Source organism: Alexandromys fortis, unplaced genomic scaffold (genome assembly GCF_014885135.2).
Source record: "Alexandromys fortis isolate MF-2015 unplaced genomic scaffold, M_Fortis_MF-2015_v1.1 scaffold_181, whole genome shotgun sequence".
Taxonomy (NCBI): domain Eukaryota; kingdom Metazoa; phylum Chordata; class Mammalia; order Rodentia; family Cricetidae; genus Alexandromys; species Alexandromys fortis.
The window spans coordinates 1,095,886-1,123,352 of record NW_026068069.1 but is presented as its reverse complement, the minus strand read 5'-3'; the positions used below and the strand labels follow the sequence as shown (position 1 = coordinate 1,123,352).

The following is a 27,467-nucleotide window of genomic DNA, read 5'->3' as shown; positions in this document are numbered from 1 at the left end:
AGGGGAAAAGGGGGAGAGGAGGAGGAGAAGCTAAGAAAAGGTGGTAGAGAACTGAAAACTCAGTGGTGTCTGTTGTTACTATTCTGGTATGATCCTTGAGAAATTTTATTCCCTCCTGGTTTGGAATGGATTCTGAGACATCAAGTAGACAAATCAGAAAATCTCTGATGCACAAGCTTCTGATCTGTCCTCAAGTATGTACTGAGTTCTGCTGTGTGTGTTGGGCAGGTAGTGGCAAAACTCAACAGAGGAGGAGCCTGCGAGGGAGAGTGAGATAGGAAGGGGAGGGCCCCCTACCTGCCTTTACCTAGGCCACAGCACCCCCTCGTCACCCCTTAGGGCAGAAGGTGGGGGATGCAAATTAGGTCTTTCTGAATGGCCAATCAGGAGTCAGGTGAGAGAATTTGGGTCCCAACACCACTCTTTCCCAGCCTGAGAGCACGTGTGAGGTGTTCTGGGACCTTTGTCCAGCAACGTCAAGCTTGGCGGGCACTCCTGGGTCCCTGATTCTGGTCTGACCCCAACCTCCACACCTCTTTGAGAAGCGCGCGCTCTCCCGCCCCCTCCCCCATCCAGCCCTCTCTTCTCCTAGGCGTCCCAGGGAGTGTGCAGAGCTCTGCTAAGGCAAGCTGTCCAAACCCGGGCACCGGCCTCACTCTGTGCGGGTGCCGGCGGCGAGCATCGGCTGGGATCGCACTACTCCGCCGGATCCGAGACCGGCCGGTCCTCCGCGCGTCTCCCGGCTCTCGGCGGACTGCGGGACTGTCCCGCGGGGCTCAGGCTCTGGCCCGCGGGGCCTAAAAACTCCTGCACGGTCCACAGCACAGAAAGTCGACTCATCACCTAATTCGCCCGGGAGCTGGAGTGTGGAGAGCCCGAGTGCTGCTCGCCGCTCCTCCCCACCCCAGCCCCGCCCGGGCTCCGGGAGTCACACAGCTTGCCCCCCCCCTCCGCCCCCCGCCCCTGGCAGACAAAGGGCCCGGGCACAGTCGCCGCCTGGCCGCCGGCGCTCCGGGGAGGCGGCTGCGTGCGCTGTGGATCGCGCGGGAGGCGCGCACTGTGGAGATGGGCCCCGAGATGCGCCTGACTCGCATCTGCTGCTGCTGCTGCCTCCTCTACCAGCTGGGCTTCCTGTCGCATGGGACAATCTCAGGTACGTTCTAGAGTGACTTTCCAGCTTCCTCTCCCACTTGGCCAGTGAGGACCCAGGACACACGGGAAGGCAGAACTGGCGCACCCCGTGCGTGTTGAGCAGAGCTCTGTGGGTAGCAGGAAAACAGCTTGCTGGGCATATGAGCAGGTCAGGGTCACAAGCGAAGGGCCCTTTCCTTGGCCTGATTTTAACATCTGTAAAATCAGCTCCCCCAATCCCACCCCAAGTCATGGTTCAGAGCTGTGTTTACCGTACCCGGAGGAAACCGGGTAGCTTGCCATTTATTTCTTTTGCGAGCTTATTGGAGTTTGCACCGGTTTCAGTTAGTATATGCTTAAATAATATCGCCACACTTTTAGTATGAAAGTGTCGAGGTCTGTAAGACTTCAGGTCCTGCAGGAGTCTCCTCGCATTCGTGCAAGCGCATGTTATCTGTGGGGACCTTATGCCTGAATGCTTGCCTAAACTTTAAGCCCTGCGCCCGTCTACCTCATTCACAGGACTACAGCTCACACCCGACGTCGAAGAGTGGGAAGTCGTGTTTCCTGCACTCTGGCGCCGGGAGTCTCTGGACGCGGCGGGCGGCAGCGGGGGCAGCGCAGATCCGGGCTGGGGGCGCGGCGCTGGGAGCGGCGGCCGGACGCAGGCTGCTGGCAGCTCGCGCGAAGTGCGCTCGGTGGCCCGGGCGCCGCTGGAAGAAGCCCCCGATGGCCAGTCAGAGTCCTGGTTCGAGTCTACCCCGCAGCCAGGTGATGAGGACGAGGAGGAACTCGAATCTCAGGAGCTGCCTCGGGGATCCAGTGGAGATACCTCCCTGTCCTCGGGAGACCCGGCCTCGTGGCAGTCGCCGTCGGCCCCGCAATCCCCCTCGTCCCCACCCCCGGCCCAGCAAGAGGAACCCAGCACTGAGGAGGTGCTACTGAGAATCCCGGCCCTCTCCAGAGACCTGTACCTGCTGCTCCGGAGAGATGGCCGCTTCCTGGCGCAGCGCTTCGCGGTGGAGCAGTGGCCAAATCCAGTTCCCGAGCCCACCCGGGCAGAGGCTGACCCTCGACCTCCCACGCCGCCAGACTCCGCCTGCTTTTACACTGGGACGGTGCTGCACCATCCTGGCTCTCTGGCCTCTTTCAGCACCTGTGGAGGTGGCCTGGTAAGCGCCCTCCCTTCCCCAGCTCTCTCCATTACATCCTTTTTTTTTTTTAAATACGCCAGCTGTTTTGCATACATCTCCTCCTCCTCCTCCTCCATTCTTTCAAGCGTTTATTTGAGCTTACTTGGACACCTTACCACCCAGGTGTCTACACTAAGCGTTTCTAAAGGAAACACTACCAGAGCGGTGCAGTGAACCTAAGGTCTTACTGCAGACAGGGAGCTTTCGAGGGAACTGCCAATTTCTTTGGGAGTCTGCCTTCTTATTCTTGCAAGTGGTTCAACTAATGGTTTTCGAATTTCTGAAGCACGTCCACCATGTGGTTGGTGTCTTTGAGCAGTTTGAAATATGCACCATACTGAATCCTGTTTGTATTTGCCCCCCACCCTCAGTTCGTCCGTCATCTGTGGTTTTACGGTGTTTGTTCGTTTGTATTGTTTTGAGTGCCCCACGACTAAGCAGCTCAGAACAGTTCTCTGGTAGTTACATTCTGACAGGTGTTTATAGAATCCGTACTCACTCACAACATTCATTCTCGAAAATACCATTGCAAAGGTACTCAATCTAAAGCAGTGGTTTGCTGCCATAGGGCACTCCTGGAATCCCACCAGCAGGGGGCTAGGTTTTTTTTTTTTTTTTTACTCTTGTTCTTTTTCATGCTATTTTACAACAGCCCCCTTTCCTCTCTAGAGTCCATGTTGGAAAGTTTGAAGGTGGAATTGCTTTCCTGTTGAGAAAGTCACTTTATCCATGTTCATTACTTGACTTTTCTTCATGTCTTGACTTCATTAGCGTCCCTAAGTTGACCTTTACTTTGTGTGGGTATAAAAATATAGATGACAAAATTGACTATTCTAAAGAACCTTACATGTTCAGCTCAGTGGCGGTACCCGTCTTTGCCTTATTTTCCTGCCATAGCCCCTATAACCTTAACTATTGGTATAACTATTGGTATAACTATTTCCCGCGAGTTGCTATTGCTCCTCAGAGGGGACCATTAATATAATTCTTATTTATAAGAATTTACAAAAAAGCAATTTGATGCCGTGGAGGAAAATCCAACAGCAATAGATGACAGTCAAAAGCCACCCAAAGGCAAGGAATGCTAAAGAGAAAAAAAATGGTTAAAAACCCAAACAAAACAAGATTTGGAAACTTTACCTATGCCACCAAAGTTCTTGTGCTTGAATGCTGGGAATTGTTGGCCAGGGCTATGTTTTACTAGATGGTGAATATTCAAATATAGGCATTTTAGGCATGACTGGGAAGGTGACTTGGAAAAATGACGTGGAAAGCTTTGAAAATGTTTTCGGTGGAACTGATACTGGAACGCCTCAGCAGGGTAAACATTTTGTGGGAGTTTCATTGTCTGCTAGCTTTCGGCTGGGGATTAAATAATTACATATAGAACGTTCCTGGTGTGGTAAGAGCAGTAAGGGGACAAAGCATTTCACTGTATTGAGTCTTGGGCTGTGGGTCAGATTTTCCAAATGAGCTATGTCCTCTCACCATACTTAAGGGAGCAAAGTTAGAATTATGACTGGGGTTTTCATGGCCGGAATGAGAGTTTGACATTCCTCCCTGTTTATCATGCTGGAGTTTTGCTCACTTTTCCTACCAGCCACACAAGGATATACTCTGAACTGGGAAGTCTTTGTTGTGGAAGAGAACTGACGTTGCCAGAAATACAGTATAGCAGTCAGAATTTGAGTAAAAACGTAGGCAGACAGCCAAGAGGGTAAGTCTACTACTCTAACTGCCATGCTAGCCCCTTCCTTAGGAGCTCCTGGACTAGGGAAGAGAGGATAATTCGTGATCTTGACTCCAGCTTTGGCTTCTTCCCTGGTGAAAAGTTCTTTACCCCTCTCATCTGTGGCATGAGATAAGTAAATGATTGAATTAAAAATTTAAATAGTCAACTTTATGGCTATTAATTGGATCTTGTATTAAGGGCTAGAATAACCTGTCTTCAGAGGCACACAATGAAGTTGCCCATATAAATAAATGGATATGACAAGAAGTCACACGGCAATGGCAATGCCATTGTCAGGAGTCAAATGTCTCACCTGAATTTAAAAATCCTTGCCCAAGGTAAAACCCTAGGTAGGGAAGTTGAGGCCAGCTTTCCAATACTCAGAAGTTTAACTGGGTTTCTAAGAATGGGGAGACAGTCTCTCCAGCCACGTGATGGAGTGCTTCAGGTAGAGCGAAGAGACCGTGGGAGGTGTTGGCAGAGCCCGTAAAGGAAATGAACAAAACAAACTCGGTGTCTAGACCAGAAGAAACAGAAGACCTTAAAATGTCCATTTGGATTAGACCTCCAGAGTGGCATCTTCTCGGGCCTTGTTTGGCTAATGTGATGAGCCTAGACCACATTGCTGCCCATCCTGTAACCCTTGTGGGAGACACCATCCTGCAGAAGGTGGATTACTTCCAAATGTTACAGCCTTTGGTGGGTAACAGCGTCATTCTTCTCCATCAGCAAAGGCTTTCTTACTGGTGGTTCGACAAGGGTAAATCACCATGCATCCAGTTATTTGTTCTTTCCATAATGAGTTTTAATTGCTAGCTACTACTGAACCATAGAGATGAATTACCTTCTTGATTATGACATATTTTAAAAGGTTCACATTTTTAATAAAAGGAAAAAGGTTATCAGCTGCCCAGTTTTGTAAAGAGCTAAGTACTTAACAGATTAGACATTTATTTCCCAGATATTCATCCAGTTTGTAATTTGAAAGTACTAGTGATGGAATGGATATTTTGGATAGAGGACTAAGTTCTGCCTCATCAAAGCACTCGGTATTTCTGAGTCTCCATTTTCCCCTTATAAAATGGACATATAACAATTGTGTATCTAGCAACTGTTTTACATATGAGGTCTTATTGTGTCTTCTCCCCCTAGTTAGGCTAGTACTGAATGATAACCTTTGCTTAGCTATTTACTAGATTGACTGGACCTCCAACACAGTAGCATCGATCAGTCAGATATCTGCCAACGACTCTTGTGCCTAAAGACTGTAGATAACAGAAACAGAAGCAGAGGAGGCAGTGTTGATGCTTTTCAAGGAGCACTCACCCTAACCTGTCAATCACTAGATAAGCAGGAAGTGTAGTAGATTGAGTGCTGGGATTGGGTGTCTTGCTTTCATTCCCAAATCCTTAAGAGATGACTAGTTGTTAATGGGCAAAACTACACAAACAACAAGAAAACCATACCACTGAATAAATAATAATAATAATAATAAAAATAACGAATAAAGGGCTTTCCATCATTGTCTTTAAAATGTAAAGTATATGAAAATAACCAGTTCCGCAAAACAGTACAGCAGTGATGTTAGCCTGAAATGGACACCATGACATTGTTTCAGTTATGCTCAGTCTTCATGTACAGTCAAGCACTGTACAGCTGTCCTGCATTTCCAGCAACGTGACCCTGTAAAACAATCAAATCCACGTACTGAGCCAAAGAAAAGTCGGCCAGTGTCTTTTTGCTTATTGCTAAATATGTAGATAATTTTCTCAGAATGGTGAATAGTAGTGACTAAAGCATAGCCGATTCTTTACTTACACTGAGAGTTTTAACTCAGAGGCTAAGGCAGGAGAATTGCGAGTTCAAGACTAGCCTGAAACCCTTCCAAAGATCAAACAAGAGTTTTTAATATAAGTGGTCATTTTGTTTACTGTTTGATACAGAAAAATACTTTTTTTTTTCTTTTTTCACGTGTACTTTTCCTGTACTCAAAAATTCTAATCTGTGATGAATTTTGAACAAGTTACTATTTTGGATAAGTTAAGGTATGAGAGCAGAAGTCAGGGCAGGGAGAAAGGAAGGAGACTGTTTGACACATAGAGCAAGTGGGCTACATGTCTGAACACCGTGTGGCAGTCTTCCTGGGGAGAGGTGACCCGGTCAACGTACCCCAGATAGCAAGCTGGTAACAGACCACAGTAAGGCTACCATTAAAGTCCAGCTTTGGGAACCAGTGCGTTTCATGGGGATTGTTTACAAGAACACGGGGAAGGAGTCTATTACAGAAGCAAAAATGACTCAGACAGCTGCATTACCAAAGTCCCCACCAACAAAAACTGGGAACCTGGAACATACTTCCCAGCCTGCGAGCAGCTCATTGGGTTGGAGAATGTTCTTTCAAAGTAGCCTAGTTGGTCTGAGGCTGACCTGATCCCCGCTTCAAGGCAGTTCAGCTTATTCGAGAGTGTCTCTTAGCAGTTCTTTCTGTTTATGTATGCTCAGGGAGGAGAGACCTAATGATTATGTTGAGTTTCACAGACTTTCCGAAGCCATTTAGTTATTTACTTCTTCAGCTTAGCATGCTTCCCTGCAAGACAGAAAATTTTAACTCTGCTGAAAGCAGTGGTTCTCAATCTGTGTGTTGCCACCCCTGGTGGGGGCTGAAGGGGTCTCCTAAGACCATCGGAAAACACAGATATTGACATTACAATTCATAACAGCAGCAAAATTACAGTTATGAAGTAGCAATTATAGTAATTTTATGGTTGGGGTCACCACAACATGAGGAACTGTATTAAAGGGTCATAGTCTTACAAGGGTTGAGAACTACTTGCTAAGAGCGTCTTCTTGCTTTATCTCTCTATAAATATCCTGCGTCATCTTCCCATTCTGATCATCAAAAAAGAGATACCCAAATTTTGACATACTGTGACAGAATTGTAGAAAATCAAAGAGAAAGAGAGAAAAACCTAACATTTATTAAGGAGAGACCACCAAAGGAACGGACATCAGTTGATCTGAGATGATTAAATCTATAATATTTGATGTTAGAGCATGGATTATTCAGAGTTCAGCAAAATGATTTTGAATCTTGATGAGCATACGTGGCTCTTCTCCCATTACAATCTAAGGCCAAAATAAATTATTCTTGAAATAAGAAGGATTCAAATCTTACCATGTAGAACCCCCAACAATGATATAATGAAAACTCCTCTTCTATCTGTTCCCTCCTTGTTACTTATTGTTTTTCCCAAGTATAAAACGTGCTTTTTGTGGCACATGATCTGGAGGTTACGAATGCACAAGCGTATGCACATGTAACTTTGCGATTATTGTGATATCCGCACCGGCATGTGTGAGATTTCCTTTTGAGGAGTTCTGTTTAATGGGTTCTCAAAGCTTTTCCACTATCTGCCTCAGTTTGGCTTGATGAACCTTTGAATGTTTGACTCCAATACTCTCCTGTCATGAACTGTGACATACACAGAAGTGTAAAGGCATCATGGTGGTTAGGTAACATTTTGCATGTCAAAAGGAAGGTATGCGTATTGGTAATGCATTGTGAGGTGGTGGTGTTTTATACACAGGCCAACAAAAGTGTGCAAGCTCCCCTTTCCCTGTAGAGTTACTAGTATTATTATTAAAATTTCTTTCTTTTGGTTCTCATTATCTTATAGAATTTCTCTTTATATATTTTACCTATTTTTCTATGTGATTTTTGCTCTTCTTTATTTCTAATTATAGAGTTCCTTAAATATCAATATTTTGAAAGACAAATTTAATTATAACAAATGCATTCTAAAAACAATTTCAAAAATAAGTAAAATTAAATATATCTTCTGTAGTCTTCCATCCAGAGAGACACTTAGCTTTTAATGGTTTTATGAAAAGGTTAAAGTTACTGGGAGACTAGGAAAGGTGTGCTTTCTTTCTATGTGTTTTGAAACAGGGATTCTCGGTATAGCCCTAGCTGTCCTGGAACTCACTCTGTAGACCAGGTTGGCTTTGAACTCACTGAGATCTGCTTGCCCCTACCTCCAAAATGCTGGGGTTAAATAAAAAGTATCTATCTATCTGTCTGTCTATCTATCTGATGGAGGAAGGTCATTGGCTAATAAAGAAACTGGCTTGGCCCATTTTATTGGTTAGAACATAGGTGGGTGGAGTAAACAGAATAGAATTCTGGGAGGAAGAGGAAGTGAGGTCAGACCCAACAGCTCTGCTCTCTGGAGCAGAGACGCCAGACTCCGCTCTCCCAGGCAACTCTGACCCAGGATGGACGTAGGCTAGAATCTTCCTGGTAAGCACACCTTGGGGTGCTTACACAGATGATTAGAAATGAACTAAATTAATATGTGAGAATTAACCTAGAAGAGGCTAGATAAAAATGGGCCAAGCAGTCTTTAAATAAATACAGTTTGTGTGTTGTTATTTCAGGCATAAGCTAGCAGGCGGCTGGGGTGCTGGGGACGCAGCCCCGCTGCTCCAATTTCAACATCTATCTATCTATCTATCTATCTATCTATCTATCTATCTATCTATCTATCTATCTAGGTGTACTTTGTTAAATATCCTTTTGGGGTCATAGGACTGCACTAAATTTTACAGATTTACAAAATCAGATGGCATTCTTGATCTCACACATTGCGTTTTGTATTCAATTGCTCCATATTGGTGTTCTTATTCAATTCAGGTAATTGGTAGTAACTAGCTTAAGGAGCACATCCATTTTCTACATAGCTACATGCCTACATGCAAAGTCTTTATAAGTAAGCCTATTGTGCAGTACTCTGTAAATCTTCATCAGTGGTCCTTAACATCTTTTAATTCAGAAGGCTTGGAAAACAGAAAGTACAATAATAATTTCTTGCTCTATGTATCAATCATATTGAGTTCCTTGCTCATGTATTGATTTGTATCTTAGGCTTGAGATAATCCTATCATGTACCAAATTTGAAGAAGAAATTTTTGTATTTACTTACCAGTATTTACTTTTTTGAATTTTACTAACTGAATCATAAAAAGCACATATAAAGATTAGATGTATTTATTTTATTTTTATCTATGAGTGTCTACTTTTATGTATGACTTTGTACCACATGCATGTCTGGTGCCCTATGAGGTCTGAACAGGTCATTTGAACCCCTGGAACTGGAGCTATGGCCAATGTGCGGGTGCTGGGAAATGAACTCAGGACCTCTGCAAGAATAACATGTACTTCCAAATGCTGAACCATCTCTCCATCCATACAAGCATGTTTTTTAAAATCTATAGAGAAGTCTTAAAATACTTCTAAAGCAAGACAAAACAGGATATTTAAATCGAAGCTCATTAGCACAGGGATGTTTAATTTAATAGTAATTACAGCACTTTAGGTAGTTTGATGAGTTTAATTGAATGAATAATAGACAAAGGAGTGCTCCTTCTAGGAAATGGGTTAAATAAGGGAATTAATCCATATATATTGACAATATCTACAATGATGAGGTGAATAGCAATCCCTTTAGGCTTTTGGTTTGGGGAGGAGATTCCTAAAAAGAGGCTTACAGGTTCCCCTAGACAAATGGAGACCATGATTTAATGCCGAGGGCTTTCAGTGTGTGCAGCTCCAGTGAGCACATCACTGTGTCCATCTCATCTTTATTCTGATGCCAGACTGAGGGAAGTGAGAAAATGGGAGCTCAGCCATGCAAAGCTACCCAGATACTTTTATAGAGTGATTATGTGGTAGTGTTGGAAAGACCCCAGGGATTGGATAGGGCAGTACTCACTTGTCCAGTAAGAGGCACTTGATTTCATCTCATAATTAGTGTACACATATCTGCTCTAAATTAACACTTTATACTTCATATGCTGTGAAAAAATGGCACTGAACTTAGACCAGTATTGTCATTCTCTGGGTGTGGGGCTGAGAAAGAGGAAAAGACAGAGAGGCAGCGAGCGGGGAGGGGGGAAATCATCAAAATCAAAGGCATATTAAGAGGGCCAACATGAGGTCATATTGCTCCAGATTCTTTTTTTAGCTTCATTGCTTCAATCTGGCATAACTAAAGGAGTGACCACTTACATGGCAAGCCTCATCATCATGCCTTTAACTAGATTTCCTAGTGCCTTATATCTTAACTTGAACTGTGTAGATACCAGTATTAGAATCTTGGAGATAAGGGAAGTTAGAGGTTGGTGAGTATAACTAGTCTTTTTCTGTCCTGTCTGCCAGCTCCCAAATAACCACTTATTAGTGAAGACATTAACTATGAAGGCCTAGCCTTAGTTTTTTAGTCTTGTTGTTAACTATTTCTTAAAAATTAAATTAAGTGATATCTTTTAATCTATGTTCTTTTACATGGCTTGGTTACCTTTCCTCTATATTCCCCATCCTGCTTTTTTTTGCACCAGGTTGACTTTTGTGCCTTTCTTCTTCCCAAGACCTCTCTGTCCCTAGAAGTGTCACCTAAAATTCTTCCTGTTTAGCTGTTGGCCATTCACCTCTTTATTAAATCAATCACAGTGACACATCTTCACGTGGTGTAAAGGAATATTCCGTAACAGGTAAGATATAACTCATAGGCTTAGTTTTAACCTTAAGCAGAAAGACTGTATTTGAAAACTAAAAAGTAATTCCTTTTTCTTTTCTATTTTGATTAGTCCTTTAAGAATTTTTTCTGAATTAATTTTATTTTATTTATTTATTTTTCTTTATTATTATTACAAATTTTCATCACCTCCTCTCCTCCCAATTCTCTCCCTCTCCCCCCATTCCCCCTCCCCCTTCCTCTCCAGTCCAAAGAGCAGTCAGAGTTCCCTGCCCTGTGGGAAGTCCAAGGTCCTCCCCCTCCTTCCAGGTCTAGGAAGGTGAGCATCCAAACAGACTAGGTTCCCACAAAGCCAGTACATGGAGTAGAAACCCAGTGCCATTGTCCTTGGCTTCTCAGTCAGTCCTCCAAGTCAGCCACATTCAGAGAGCCCGGTTTGATCACATGCTCCATCAGTCCCAGTCCAGCTGGCCTAGTCCTTTAAGAATTTTATACAGTGTTTTTTTTTTTTTTTATCTTATTTACCTCATTCCCCAGGTCCTCCCATATCTCCCCAGTTCACTGTCTGCTCGGTTCTCTTTTGTTATTCTCCTTTGTTAACCCACAATGTCCAAAGTGTGCTGCTCATGTATTCATGGATGTGTGGTCATCCACTGGAACTTGGCCAACCAACCAGGAGTCACATCTTTTTAAAAAAAAAAAAAATGCTCTCATTCTCCCAGAAGCTATCAATTGCTAATAGCTCCTCAGCTAGAAATGGGATGTCAAAGCTACCTCCTCTTTCACCGTGGGCTTCTTGTGTGGCTTGAGCAAGTCATTGTGTAAAATAACGAATTGAAAAGGATGCTATGCATGTTTTCTTCCTGCCATCATTGATTGGAGTTATGAATTCTATACCACGAAGTTCGGCTATGCTAAGTGTCCAATCCAGTTGTCTTTAGAACATTTACGGAATTGTACAGCCATCACTGTGGTTGAGTTTCAGAGCGTTTCCATCAGTTCCAAGTGTCTGTCATACTCCACTGCAGTCACTCTTTATCTCCAGGCAATAGCCAAGTTTAAATCATACAAGGCTAGTGTGTGTCCATCTTTGTTCAGTTATCATCATGTTCGTGGCCATGTTGTACATTCCCTGTTTCCTTTTCATCAAAAGAAATTGAAAGTCTCTATTTCTGTGACGGGATTAATCATCATGTTATCAATATTTTGATGATTAATATATTTTTTTATTTCATTATGTCTTAATGTGTTTAGTTGAAATAGAATTGCATCACTTTCCCCACCACCCTAGCCTGCCCATCTTCTAGCCTCTCCCCGTTACCATCCCTGGGTGGATCATTTATGATTATCATTTCACCAAGTCAAGTGCATTTAGTTTCCTTCCATGTTTGGGCTGTTATGGTTACTGCTACTATAAATATCTGTGCATAAGACTTTGTGAAGATGCATATTTTTCAATCTCTTAGAGTAAGTATATTGAAATGGAATGACTGGGTCATATGATAAATGATGCTTTAAAGTCACTTAACGTTTTAGAAAAAATAACGTTATCTTTAAAATTTTGGGGTCAGAATTAAGTCATAGTTTTTATCCTATGCATTTTATGTTCCACACATATTTCTAAGGGAGAAGACAATAGGAAAATTTTTATTGTTAGGGGAGCTTCGGGGTAGTCAGAGGAAGGTCGACAAGACATAAACACAAGTGTAAATTATGTCAGCTGGTAAAAGGAAAATTAAAGAAATAGAAAGACTGAAGATGTAGCTTAGCTGGCAGTGTTTTTCTGGTATACACAAACACACACACACACACACACTCACTCACACATACTCACACACACTGTAATGTACCACTGAAACCAGCCTGGGCTACAGGAGTTTCAAATTAAAACAAAGCATTAAAAGAGAAGGAGGGACAAAGGAGCAGTAGATAGTTGGTCTCTTACTTAATTCCCATGATGGGTTGCTTTTCATTTTCAGTTCTATAGATCCTTGTCCTTGTTAAGTCCCAACAGTTTGCATAATCCATATGAACTGAAAAGAAATGTTCGGATGAGGGGGGTAGAATTATGCAAAGGAGCGAGGAAGCAGAAAGATAAAAGAGGAATTTGAGTCTGATGACATATACTCAGGGTGCCTTTTAAATGTAAGCCTTTGGAAATGCTTGTTCCCTAGGTTCCACTGGATTGTTTTGGAATAGCATGTCCCTGCCTACCTCTGCCCACTAATGTGCTTGCCTGGTTATCTCACCTGTGGTATTTTAGGAAGTTGTCTAAGAACTTGGCTGTTCCTGCCTTTGGCTGCAGAATCCCCATAACTTAAAATTTGGTTTCTCGATGACACAGTCTTACGTGTTCATGTTCTGAATCTATTAATAGCTCACCAAAGGCTTGTAACAGAACACACAAGACTCTGTATTGAAACTACATGACTAACTGCCTGTTTTTCCTCTCAGAAGAAACATATCAGGTGTGCATAAACCTTTTTTGCCTACCATCCTTGGAATTTTGAAAATACAAGTGAAAGAAAAAACAAAAGAATCCTCATGATAAAATGTGGTTAGAACCATAATAACAATATTTTTGAAAAGTACATTAGAGTTTACACAAAAATTTTGTCTGTGGTATAATACATGCTTTATAGAAAACATATGACCTCAAAGATATGTTTATGTGCTAGGTCTACGTTTTGGAAACTGTTATATTTTAAGGACTCTCTGATACATTTCTACGTAAAGGAAACCATTTTCTTTTTTAAAATAAATACTTTAAATTTACTTTCTCAGTGAAAGTAAGGTTTGGATATGCCAATTTGCCTCTTAAAAATTTAGGATTTTCCTCAAATTATAAATTTTGAAATGAATATTTGAACGTTTAAATATATTAGACATAAATCTTTGTGAGTCAGGACAGTAGCAGGTAACAGATTGCACAAATAATTCTGCAGGGAGCAGGGAATTTACAAGGTTCTTCCACCTAAAATGTTTTGCTGTAAAGATACCATGGCCCAGACGACCCAAGAGAAAGCATTTCATTGGCGGCTTGCTTAGACATTCAGAGGGATAGTCCATTATCATCATGGCAGGAAGTAAGCATGCATGTCACTGGAACAGTGACTGAGAGCTTTACATCCTAATCTGCAGGAAGCAGGTGGGGGTGGGGAGTAGGAGGTACCCAACACCTACCTGCAGAGACATTGAGACACACTGCATGTCCTAATCCTTCTCTAAGCAGTTCATCAATTGGAAGCTAAGCATGCAAATATATGGACCTATGGGGGCATTCTCATTCAAACCACCAGGCACAGTGTGAAGTGAGTAAAGCCTCAGTTGTTCACTTTCTAAGCCCTGTGATGGAAAATGGATGATGAATGGAGAGGATGGTGTTTGTATTTGCGTCACTTTTCAAAGAAAGCAAAATTAGGAGTTCACAGATAATGTAGTCATACTCATGTTGTCATAGAGTATGGCCAGTGTTCACACTCACTAAGACACATGCTTATTTTTATTAATAAGAATTTGGGGTCTACAGGGGTAAATAATTTCCCAAAGTCAAGGGTATGGTAATATCTGGGGTGAAGTTCAAAACTGTTCATGTGTATTTTATTTTTGTGATGTATGACTATAAACACAGCAATCATAGAGACTTTATTAGAGTAGAAAACACAGGACTCAAAGATATGCTTATGTGCTAAATTTACTCTTTATAACTCAATTATACTTTGACCATGAAATGTTATGTAAGGGATATAGTTCATATTATTTTATCCAGTGTTTATGGAGAAATTGATAAGAACTAGATAGAGTAGTAGAAATCGAGGATAATATGCTGGAACATATCTATCTTTCTCCCTCTTTATGGTTCTCTTGTGTTAGTGTGTTTAATATTTTAAAACAAGAAATTTCATGCAACAGAGAGATCTGTTTGAAGATACACCAGACATTTTCAAATACCAGTAGCACTTACTTTTATAAAGAAATTCATTCATCATTGTTGTGTGTAAGTCCAAGATGGGTTTGTGGTGTGGCACTGTGTGTGTGTGTGGGGGTGTGTGTGTGTTGGAGGACACCTTGTGTTGTCAGTTTTCTCCTTCCATCCGTTTTTACCTGAGTTCTGAAGATCACACTCAGGTGATCCTGATCTTAAGCTTGTATCCTAGATTAGCAAGTGCTGTTACCCATTGAGCCTTCTGATTGACTCTGTGGTTTGCACTTCTAAAAGCAGAGAACTTAGTATTGTCAACTTCTGGCTGCGCCTTTTCCAAACTTCATTGGCTGGAAAACCCTGACATTATAGAATCAGTATTGGTTTAGTTTTCAGTCTGCAGAATACTCTTCCTGCCTTATGATGGACAGCCCTGACAACTGTAAACACCAGTGGTCCTGTGTGACTCAACTGCTGAGTTTTGGACAATCTATTTTTAAGTAATTGCATTCAATCCCAAAGTACCCTGTGAGGAAGATGCTCTGCTTCTACTTGATTTGCTGTTTAGGATATTGAGTAATTAATTGGTCTAAGACCATCAGTGGTCTCAAATGCAGAGCTGGCCAATTTCAAAACTGTTGCCCCATAAAACTATAAAGTTGTAAAACATTATCCGCACAATTTTAGTTTGACCCCCAGTGCCCACATTACAGCTCACAACCATCTGTAATCCAAATTCAGGAGATCCGATGCCCTCTTCTGGCCTCTGGGTACCAGGCCTGCATATGGTGCACAGACAGATGTTTTAATACATAGAGGCATAGATAAGTAACATTTATTGTTCTTAACTTTGTAATCTTAACTTTGTGTAATCTTAACTTTGACTAGGTAGTATAAATGGCATTACTATTGGGTTTCTTCTGTAACTTGTTTATTGATGTGTAGGGCTTGGGCCCTAATATTTGACTATCTGTGTGTATTGCTCTCTGGTCAAGACATCATTTTAAGCCCTTTGCTCACATCCACATTTAAAAATAGCTACATTGCCGGGTGGTGGTGCACGCCTTTTATCCCAGCACTTGGGGGGCAGAGGCAGGCAGATCTCTGTGAATTTGAGGCCAGCCTGGTCTACAAAACCTAGTTCCAGGACAGGTTCTAAAACTACAGTGAAACCCTATCTCAAACAAAAACAAAATTTAAAAAGCTACATCATAATGCATAACGTGGAAATACAATTTATTTAAATCACCAGTGTCAGTGTTTGACTTAAAACAAGAGCTTAGCTTCTCATTACCCTTATTATTTTCAACAGGATATTCATTCAGTCTTTCTGAGTTTTTTAATTTATATTTAAAACAAGAGAAGTGTTTTCTCATTATTTAGCTATAGATGGTAGCAGAGAAATATAAACTCAAACAGACTGGTTCAAGTCAGGTTTGTTGACGTCACTACAAAGGAGCGTGGATAGGGTGAGTGTTGTCTTGTGACTGTTGATATTTAAAGGCATCTGGTCTGTACATGTAGATGCACATTTAGGACAGTCAAAATATATTCAATTGTTGCCAGCTCATCCAATTTCTGTCTCTGTCTCTGTCTCTCTGTCTCTGTCTCTGTCTCTGTCTCTCTCTCTCTCTCTCTCTCTGTCTCTCTCTCTCTCTCTCTGTGTGTGTGTGTGTGTGTGTGTGTGTGTGTGTGTGTGTGTGCTTGTGCAGTTTCGCAAACTTGAGAATCACTGTATCACTGTTCTGGAGAAAGGCATGGAGCGTGGCATCATGCATGCTAGATGAGGCTGTACACATGCACAGGAAAAACATTCTCTCAGATGCTCTGTATGGCGGACACACTGATAACTCTGACTGTACTTGTTCATAGCTGTGAAGGAAGATTAGTGTTGTTAGGCTTTAGTTCAGCCCCATTTTACACAATTGCCAAGCACAACAGCTTGTAACCCACAACTTCAGCTAGAGTTTGCACACCTCTTTAAGATATGCTTCTAGAAATGGTATCTTTAAGAGAAAAAGGGAATGCGGGATGGTATTATTGAAACAGCACATTCTGTCAATTAAAAGATGCTAGCCCATCTTACATCCTCACCAGTTGCACTATACCTCTTCTTCTTACAAGACATTTGCCATTGTGGATGTTAACACTCTTTATGGGCAATATTCTTGATGAATCTTGTTGTTTCTTTGCCACAGTTTTCATGTCTTTTCTGCATTACACATTCATAAATTTTGTGCATTTCCTCATTAGTCTTTTAGTCATTCAATTAATATATAGTTCTGTAACTGTAAAACTTCATCACTATATGAATATACATAGCTTAATTCAGCAACACAGATTTTGTGAATGTGAAATTTTACCAGTTTTGCTCAAGACCTTTATTTTCAAATGTTTGCATCATGTTGAAGCTCTTGTGGTACCCCTGGCAGCCAATTTCTTCCCCAAGTCTCCAGATGTAACCACTATTCCCAACATTGTAAACGTATTTTCATTCATAGTTTTATAATTTTGTTAAGTATGTGTATCCATAAAAGCATAATATTGTTTTGTCTTTTAAAAGATGACTAACTAGAATCATACTGCAGATGTTTTCTAGAACTTTCCTTTTTAAAGTCATAGCATACACCAATTCATACAAAGCAACAGCAAATGGCCTTGTATTGAGCAAAGTTTATCCCGATGCCTCTCATTTCCTCTATTCAGTTGCTCACCAGGTCCATGCATCATTTCATCTTAATACATGCAAAATTTGACTGAATATATTTTTCAGGATAAAACAACACAAATCAAGCAGCAAATTTCGAGGTGGTCCAAACAGAATAATTTATTTCATAGGGAAACATAATGCATAGCCATTTCTTTTGAATTCCTAAGGAATTGAAAGATTCTTTGTGTCTTCTAAAAGAGTGTTGGGAACTACTAAGATGTAGAGAATGTTTGAATCAGGGCTTAAAGCCAAAGCTGGTCAACGTTTAATATATGATGTTGTCATTTCAACAATAAGATTAAAAGGGATACCATTTTAAATTTTTGTAGCACAAATAATTTAAAAATTCACGGTACCAATTCAATGGAAGTATTTGTATAGATTTTGTGGACTTTGAATTCCGTATCTAAGTGTTTCAAAAGTATGCTTTATAGTAAAGATGTTATCAATAATAATTTGACAGATTTTACTTTTTGTATTTATCATATCTCACACAGTATTTTAGCCCACTTGTTTCTGGTCAGTTTTTCTCTTTATGAATCATTATACATATCAAACAGACATTCATAAACATAATGTATATACATTCATATATACATTACAAAATATACATGATGCATATATGTATGGCCATTAATGGAACTGGATTTATAGGTGTGTGTTTATACCTGTGAAATAGTGAATTCATATCTATACTTCCTTGGAATCTCATGCTCAACTACAAATAGCATAGAATTTTATGTATGTACTTTGCTGTTGAAACAGGCTTATTTTGTTTGTTGCAGAGGTCCAGGATATTATTAATTTAGAATATAATTCAGTAAAACACGACTTGAATTCTAAATGAATTCATTCTGCAGCAGAATGCAGTAGTGGGATCTGTCATTTGTATGCATTGTTCTACTAATTATTGAGCTAAGCCAGAATGGAGTTATACACATATGGAGTTGAATTCTGTATGTGGGTTACACTGAAAAAATATAAGTTCCAGGAAAGTTACTAGACCGAAAGAAGGCATGAGACAGTCCTCTGTAGTTTCATTTCCTTTACTGAACTTTACAATAAGGGAAATTCACTAGGCTTCAGGTTAGAGAGAAAAGCCTAACTAGTTATAAAGTACATGGGGAGCATTTTTAAGCGATCAGGACGGGGGGGTGGTTTGTTTCCTGCAGGAATTTATACTTGCTTAGTGTCCTTTTAATAAACGCCGTGACTTTGAATGGACGGCATGTTAAGTGTGAGGTAGAAAAGGTTGCATTAGCTTTTATGTTAGTGCTGCCTCGGGGCTAAGACACTCAGGCCATCTCACCTGTCAAGCCTCAACTCACGTTCTTGGTTGAAACACAGTACCACCAACTGGGGACTAAGTATTCCTATTCCAGAGCCTGTGGGGGACGTTTCTCATTTAACCACCTCAGCCTGTAACTCCAGCAGCACTAGGGCATCAACACCTTCTCCTGCCTTTCATCAAGCAATCCATTGTGGAACTAAAGGCAAGTTTTTAAGGTACTGTGAGAAGAAAAATAGATGGAGCCACTTATATTTCAAAATGTTATGTCAGGGAAGACAAGCTTTACTTTGGGATGTTCTCGGCTTCTTATAGGAGGAGAGTTCTCCACAAGGAGAACATCTGTGTAAGTCCCCAGTCTTTAGTTAGTAGCATAATCTCTCAGGGACTCATTTTCTTCTCTTGGAAACTTTTAAGTAGAAACTGAGTAGGTGTTTTTCCCCCTCCATCTCTTGCGAGTTTATGTTTGTGAAATAAAATGGTGGTAAAAGGGCAAAGGTTATCTCGGTTAAGCATCCTCTTTAAACTTTCTCTCAGATGACACTTGTTGAATCACTTGTTAAACAGCTTTGGAGTTAAATGAGTCCAGAGAGAACTAATTTAGGGTAACACGATTAATAATGCACCCATATACTATATATTTTGTTTGTTTGAGTAGATCTGAGAGTAAGCATTCAAGACTAGTTCCCTCCTGAATTCCTGGAAATGTCTGTTGATGGTTTGAACAGCTGAATGAAGCTTCGCACAACCTTCCCAAGCTCTAAATTCTTAACCAAACTGTGATGTCTTCCAAACCCTTGCCTACCAGCCATCTTTCCAATTCCTACCTATCATGTTTTCAGTGTTAAAGTGGTCAGGTCTTTAGAAATGAGACTAATCCCCATGGTGTTTCTAAGAATCATTTTAGACACACATCGTGCGTTGTTGATTTAACGAACATCAAGTCCATGAACTATGGAAGAAATGGAGAATAAATGACACTGAGATGTAGGGAGGTCAGGTAATCTCCGGCTCTCCAAGAAATCAGTGTTTCCTATAGATGTTTCATCTCCTAGAGAATAAACACTGATCTGCTCTTAAGTAAATGCATATTCCAGAAACATCCTCCATTAAATGGCTACATGTATAGGTCACTCACGATATTTTTGAGTTATTTTTAATCTTGAGAAATAATTTTTTGTGCCCATAATTGCTTTCTGTTATACATTTGTGAGTTGGTTTTCAGTAGAGCTTCTGTACCCCGGAGTATGTATACACTTAATTTAGATTTAATCCTGCATTGACCTTCTACATATTTTAGCAATTCCTCTGGTAGTGACATTACTCAGAAAGTCATAATTAATTCCCCACTGTGTCACCCTTTTATTTCGGAGGAAATGAGTGTGAGGTGGCATTTGATTATTTCTTTGCTCATTAGTCAGGTTGATGATTTTCCTAGTTCATCAACCATATGGTTCCTTCTGTGCGAATTTTCTATCTTGAGACTGGAAAATATCCTACTCTATTACCATTATAACAGGACCATTTAGTTTTAATGTAGTCATTATACATTTTACAGATAGGTTCTCCATTCTATCAAGGGGAATCAAACTCAGGTTCTTGTACTTGCAAAAGCACTTGACTTGCACTCGTACAAGCACTTTACCAACTGAGCTATCTCCCCTACATCCCTCCCTGCAGCCCTGAATCTAACTATTCAAATGAAGACTTATTAACAGTCAGGAGGAATAGTTATAAAAGCGTCTTGATACTGTCCATTCATTACTTTTAATTAATGCTAGATCAAGATTAAGGATTCTTTTGGATTCATTTGTTCATTTTCGCTGCTGAGGTTGGAACCCAGGGCCTCACATGTAGTATGCAACACTCTGCCACCGAGCCATACTCTTAGCCTTAACATTGTTCTCATTCAGATTAGAAATGTGAAAAATAATTTATAGATTATTTTATTCATGAATAATAAAATCAATATTCAAAAGTTTTCTAACAATGGAGAACTTACAAAAATAAAGAGTCTACGGTTATTTTAAATAAAATCTTGGGTAGAAATAAATTGCCTCAACTGTTCTTCTCCATTGTACATAAGATAGAGGCTACAGGTACAGAGTTTGCCTATTTTACAAACATCACATGTAAATCTCTTTTTTTTCGGTTTCTTTTTAGTGGATTACTTTTAAGTATTTCATTTCCTTTTCACACCATAAAAATATATCCACTACTATTGAAGTTACAAAATCTGTACGTGTGAGTGATGAATTTTTATGTTGGATATTTTCTTTCATTCAAACTGAAATTCCCTTTGGCATTAAGGAACTACGGGACTAAGTAGTGGGTGTAGGTAATCTTTTGATTTGAACTATAAACAAGTAGTTGCCCATATTGTGGGATAGTTATTGTATGGGATTTGTTTTGTGTTCCATAATGGCGACTGCATGCCCAGGATTCTGAACTACGAAATGCTAATTCAGACACTCTTGAATTCTTGTTCAAGGACTAGGAGTTCTCGTATATCTAGGCACATACCTGAATTCAACATGAAAGATAATGTGTTTATCACACTTATAGTCTGTGCTAATAGGTTCTTTTCTCCTTTCTTCATAGTGTTACTGTTCCGCTATCTAGATCCATTTGACAATCATATAGTCATTTTTATGTGTTTCTTTTCTTTTTTTTTCATGCTATAATCCAAGCACCAGTACATTAAGCTTTTTTCTACAGTGCAGACACAAACAAGGCGTACAAACATCTGCTTCATTTTAAAGGTTACTTTGAACCAGAAGGTAAAGAAATTCATTTTAGGAATGGCTGGAAGACTCATTTCAGTTGAACCAACACATTGTTCTGTGTTTGAAATCTATCAAGTAAGGGCTTGTGTTTATTAAATATTGGGGGTAGCTACGAGAACCTCCTTTTTCCCCCACACTAGCTTTTGTACAAACAAAAGAGTTTTGTGGGTTTCTTTGTTTCCTTCTGTTGTTGTTATTTTGTTTTGTTTTTAAGAATCAAAGTCTTACTCTAAAGCCCAGGCTAGTCTCAACCTCATGGTGATCCTCACAAGAGTGGTTCTCTGTTAGAATCCCTATCCTTTCCTATTTTAAGTCACCCTATGCACAGGAGTAATGTTTTCAGTGTTCGTTGCCATGTTTTAGGATTCAAACAACCAAGTCCCAAGGAGAACATCCAACTAAAATGATGGGAACAAGAGAGGAAACCAGTTTCAGGCAGAAATGGTCACCATCACTGGGCTGTGAGCACATTTATCATATGTCTGAGGCCTGAAAACATCTAGGATACAGAAATGAAATTTACTCTGGAAATTAATGACTGGAAGTTCCTGGCCCTTTAATAATACTTACTCTGAGAATTGTTACTGTCCAGTAGAGGCCTAATTTACCTCAGCATGGTGACTGCTTTATGGGTGGTTAAGAAGAACAAACACGACCTTAAATATTTATCAATGATTTTGATGAAAGATACCTTTTCTACCTGGAATTTGGAGCCCAAACCAACCCCTGATGTCTTGTCTTGACACTTCTGTGTTTACAAATTTCACTGAAAGCTTGATGTCTGGGGAATGTCCTCTATGGCTGGATCAGCATGGAAGACATCTTGGGTTTCAGAACGTATACTGTATTATATCGGTTATTTAGGTCTATGATTTCCCAAGGCTGCATATAAAAATCAGCATATTGCATTAACATTTTAGCCTCTGCAATCGTTGATGAAGTGTATATAAAATTAGTGAACAGAGAAATATTAGGAGGCAAAAAAACTATTCGTTTGTGCTTGCTTAAGAAACCACTCATGTGGGAAAGAGTCTGTGAGCACAAGGTTTGTCTCTCTCACACAATAAACAAGCCTTTGTGACCTGTTAATGCGAGTCAGAATGGAGATGGGAGAGAATTATTCAAGAATTTGAAATGGAAAAAACCACCCCACTCACCTCATTTTGTTGTCATATTGCAAATGAGAAAGGGACTTAATATACACAAAAGTAAATTTTTATTGTTTAAAGATACTTCAGATTGTTTTCTTTAAAAGTAGAAAAAAATTGCAAAGAATTCCTTGCTGTATGTCTTGCTGAATTTCTGCCTTCTTGGTAAATCCTATTAAATAAATGAATCGACTGTATTCATTTGACCTTTAATTGACTCCTGAAAACACGTTGCAGCACTTTTCCATTCTCTGAGTGCCGATGCTATGGTCCTAAATAGTTTGCTTCACTAATCTTGTTTCCATGGTAAAACGAATCTGCATCTTCTCTCTTGGGGTATGTAGGAGGTTGGCAACATCTCTGTCAATTGTGAGGTCACCAGCAAGACCTGGCAGTGATGTGCGCTTCTCCAACTGCAGCTGTGCAGCTTGCTCCGTGGTCTCATTCAGCTGCGCTGAAAACCCAGAACTGGGCTGGAATGGCATGAGATAAGTATCACAAGAGTTCATCACCATGGTGAGCAGCTCCCCAAACTGTCCAGTGACTAACACTTACCAACAAGGAGCATCACCTAACACACCAGCTCATTAAATGCTAGCATGGGGGGAGGGGGGACTTGAGAGTCACCTTTTCTTTGTTGAATGTTAAAGGTCAATTCAAGCCATTCCATACACCCAGACTCTCCTTCTGACCACCCAGTATGGAGCACGTACATTTTTCTCATTTGAAACAAAAGAGATCCATATTGTTAGTGACTTTCCGCAACCCTGATGAGGAAGGCCCAGGAATGCTCCTTAGTTTTGCTGTTGATTTAAACAACATCCCCAGCCCATGTGTTTGATCCTCCTGCATAACACTTCTGATTTCTTAACCTTACCCATGCAGGTTAGATAGGGACAACAGCTTCCTCTGACTAATGGAAGCAGGGCTTATTTCTAGATTTTCTTCAAAGACTCTTATAGTAAGGGAATTAATTTTTTTTTAAAGTATAAAAGCTACTCTTTTTTTCTCCCCTATCAGCCTTAGCTTTTCTTTCTTTCTATCTGTTTCTGGCTCCCTTTCTACTTTGCAATTGTAAGATCCTGGGTTCAATTTTACATCCTTTCTAGAGAGCATCATTCATTTCTATGTTGAAATTTTATCTCCCACAAATTTTCCGGTTTAAGAAACCCCCTAGAGCTTTATGTGTCTACTTGAATTCTGCATGTGGAAGTCTCACAGACATGCCAAACCTGGTAAGTCCTCCCCAGAAAACCATCATTCTCTCCACCCACCGTCCAGTTCATCGCTAAGGTCTGGCTTTGATGTCCTCATTACAGACTCGCATCCCCCCCCCGCCCCCCGTCTTTCGTACTTAAGCCAGACACTCCCGGGTCACCCTGAATCATTCTATGGCCTGCCTCCCTTCTTGTTCAGTATTGAATCTCTGACAAATTTGGGTGATTGCCCTCTGGTTTTGGGTGGAAGTCCAAAATAAACCCGAAATGTGTTGAATTTTCTCCACGTCTTCAGTCTAGCCCTGATGATCTTGCACCTGGCCTATTGGGACAGATTTCAAGTTGGTCTGCTTCATTCCGCTTTCATCTCCATCTCTGTTAAGGACCTTTTCCAGAAAACCAAAACAAAACAAAAGACCAGGAATAGTTTTCTTTGGGGTTGACATCAGATCATGCTGCTCACTCTAGGCTTCCAATTGCCCTCCAAGTAAAACTGAAATGCCCCGCAGTCCTGAGGTTGTACCTGCTTGGTGATCAGCCATGTCGTCGTCTGTATGTTTGGTTTCTCCTGCCATTCTGTGATCTCGTCAATGTGTGACTGTCACACTCGCTACGAGTTTCTAAGCTCAATCCTGGCTTGTCTTTAGGTTTTCCTCACTGATCGACTTCACCCTCAGGCCAACATTGCAGTGTCTTCCTGCCTCTGCATCTTCTCGTCTCCATCTTTTAGAGTGTGCCTGGACCTGCATACAATGTGTGCCCCCCAACACACACACCCATATACAACTTAGACACATTATCTGTGTATATACATAATCTTAAAAGCCAATCCCTACTCTAAGCCTTTTTAAGTCAAAAATATAGCTTAATGGTTTTTTTTTTCTAAAGCACATTACAGAATCAGAAAACTATTACCATTACGTAATTTTTGGAATTTTTCTGACTAGAAAAGGAAGTTTGCTTCCATTAAAAGTTACTTCCAGTCCCACTTTCTTGCCCAGTCCCTGGTAAAGACAATTCACCTTGCATCTCTAAAGATCTCTTTATCTAGAAGAATTCAACAAAACAGAGTCGTGCCTGAGATGCCTTTCTGTGATGGCTTTCTTTCATTTTGAATGTTTTCAAGACTTACTCATGTTGAAGCTATACTTACTGTACTTCAACACTGATGAATAATACGACATTATTTCCGCAGTTATTAACCTGTGAGTCATGACCCCTCTCGTGGGGGGGGGAGGTTGAATGGCCCTTTCACAGGGGCCACTTAACAGATATCATTCATATAAGATAGTTACAATTTGATTCAAAGCAGTAGCAGAATTCCAGCTATGAAGTGGCATTGAAAATGATCTTATAGTTGGGGTTTACTGCAACATGATGTGCTGTATTAACGGATTGCAGCATCAGGAAGGCTAAGAACCATTGCATTCTATGAACATACACTTGTGTACTCACTCATCATTTGGAAGACATTTGTGTTGCTTCAGTCTTTGTGTTATTTTTTTTAAAGATAGTGCTAGCATCAATATAAGATCACAAGGTTTTATATGGAGGCAATTTTCATTTAACATGGGTACAGACCTAGGGACAGAAATGCTAGATAAAAGATAACTTACCACAGGTATTTTGAAGGGAATGAGCAGTGGATTACTAAAGCAGTATTTCCTATACCTATGGGCAGCCTAACACTCTCTCTACTCCCCTTTCATCCCACTTTTATTGAAAATAGATTGGTTTACCTCACATATATCCTGATTATAGTTTCCCTTTCCTCTACTCCTTGACGTTCTCCCCACTTACATCTTGATATATTCCTTTTTTTCTTTTTCATTAGACTGTAAATAGAAATATAAAGGATAATAATAAGATAAAATGAAAACTGATGCATCAGAATTGGACAAAAACAAAACAAAACAAACCACCAAAAAGGCAGAAGGAAAAGAATATAAGAGAAGGCACAAGAAGCAGAGGTCCACTCATTAGCACACATGAAATCCATAAAAAACTCTAAATTGAAAGCATACTACATGCATGAAGGACCTAGTGCATACCTATGCAGGCCCTGTGCATGCTTCCCCAGTCTCTGTAGGTCATATGAGCTTTGTTCATGCTGATTTAGAGGCCCTTGTTTCCTTGGTGAACCCCAACCCCTCTGGCTCTTATACTCTTTCTTCCTCCTCGTTCCCAGGGTTTCCTGGTCTCTGACAGGAGGGATTTAATGGAGACATCCCAAATAGGGCTAAGTGTTCCAAGTTCTCTCACTCTCTGCACAATGTCTGGCTGTGGGTGTGTATTTGTTCCCGTCTGCTGCAGGAAAAAGCTTCTCTGATGACGGCTGAACAAGGCACTGATCTATGAGTAAAGCAGAATGTCATTAGGACTCAATTTATTGCTGAGCTCTCTTAGTAGAACAGTAGTGTTCAGTTTTAACTTCGGTCCCCGGGTTATCCAGTCTCAGGTATTAGTCACCCCAATAGTGTTGGATGTGGGTTCTGTGGTGGTTTGAGTAACAGTGACCCCCCATAGGCTCATATATTTGAATGCCTGGTGCTGCTTGATAGGCATTAGGAAGCAGGGCATTGTTGGAGTGGTGTGGTCATGTTGGAGAAAGTGTGCCACTGAATAGGAGCCCAAGGAAGTATAATGGAGCCAAGTTGGGGCTCAGGGAAATAACATGTTTAAAGAAAAGCCTAAAGTTACATGGAATAAAGGGAGTGGTAACCTCAGGGTAAGACTCCACCCAACTAAACTTCCAATTTGTGAAAAAGAATTAAAGGATGACTTAGGGCTGGGTATGGTGGCACACAACTTTAATCCCAGCATTGGAGAGGCAGAGGCAGTAAGAGTTCTCTGAGTTCGAGTCCAGCCTGGTCTAAAGATCGAGTTCCAGGACAGCCAAGCTTAGTGAAGAAAATTAAAACACAGAAAATTGATGCAGACATAATTGAAGAAGGGGGCATCTTCCAGCCCTAGCAAACAGCAGAACTTGACAACTTTGGCCACCTGGTTGTGGTTTTAGAGTCAAGGATACAAGAAAGGAGTTAAGGAAATCTCCCTCCGTAGCGAAAGGAAGCAATTGAGTCCAGGCGTTGTTCCTACATGGAGGCACAGAAAAGCCATTGTGTGAAGCTGTGGAGGTGAAGCCTGGGTTGCCATGGGGACTCCAAGATATTTCAGATGCTAGAACTGTGGGGTACCTGCTGAAGAAAATTGCAGACTGGTTGTGGAATGATCTTCCCAAGAGAGAAAACTGTATTGCTGTCAACAAAACTGAAAGGAGTTGGAGACTGAAGAGCCCTTTGACATGAGACATGGAGATGCGGAGTTTAGAGTTTGCCCTGCTGTTTTAGGTCTTGATGCGGTCCAGTTTTTGCCTACTGTACTCCGTACTCCTTCCCTCCCTTTGGGGATGGTAATTCATATTCTATATAACTGTATGTTAGAAACATGTGGTCTGCTTTTCAATTTTACACAGGGTTACACTTAAGAAATTACCATGTGTATGGTAATTTGAACTTTGGATTATTAAACAGTGTTAAGACTGTGATAGCATATAAGGACTTTTGAACTTGGGCTGAATGCATTTCTACATTATGAAGTGTATTCATCCAAATCCATGATTTTTTAGGGGGGTGGGTTGGGGTCTATGCCATTACATTAGTATCCTAGATTCATGAAGATAAAAATTGATGTGTTTTCATCATTGAATCCTGTCTTAGTTGGGGTTTCTTTTGCTGTGAAGAGATCACGACAACTCTCTCTCTCTCTCTCTCTCTCTCTCTCTCTCTCTCTCTCTCTCTCCCTCCC

At 40.8% G+C, this 27,467-nt stretch overlaps 1 protein-coding gene across 1 annotated transcript in view; it reads left to right on the top strand.

Moving 5' to 3' along the window:
* The first annotated feature begins 928 nt into the window (after positions 1-928).
* The window catches only part of Adamts19 (ADAM metallopeptidase with thrombospondin type 1 motif 19), a 175,119-nt gene continuing 148,580 nt past the window's right edge, over positions 929-27,467 (top strand). Inside the window, exons 1-2 of the mRNA XM_050120872.1 lie at positions 929-1,153; positions 1,654-2,303. Of these exons, the coding sequence (XP_049976829.1) occupies positions 1,066-1,153; positions 1,654-2,303 (738 nt within the window). The 5' untranslated portion in view covers positions 929-1,065. The remainder of the gene's footprint in view (positions 1,154-1,653; positions 2,304-27,467) is intronic.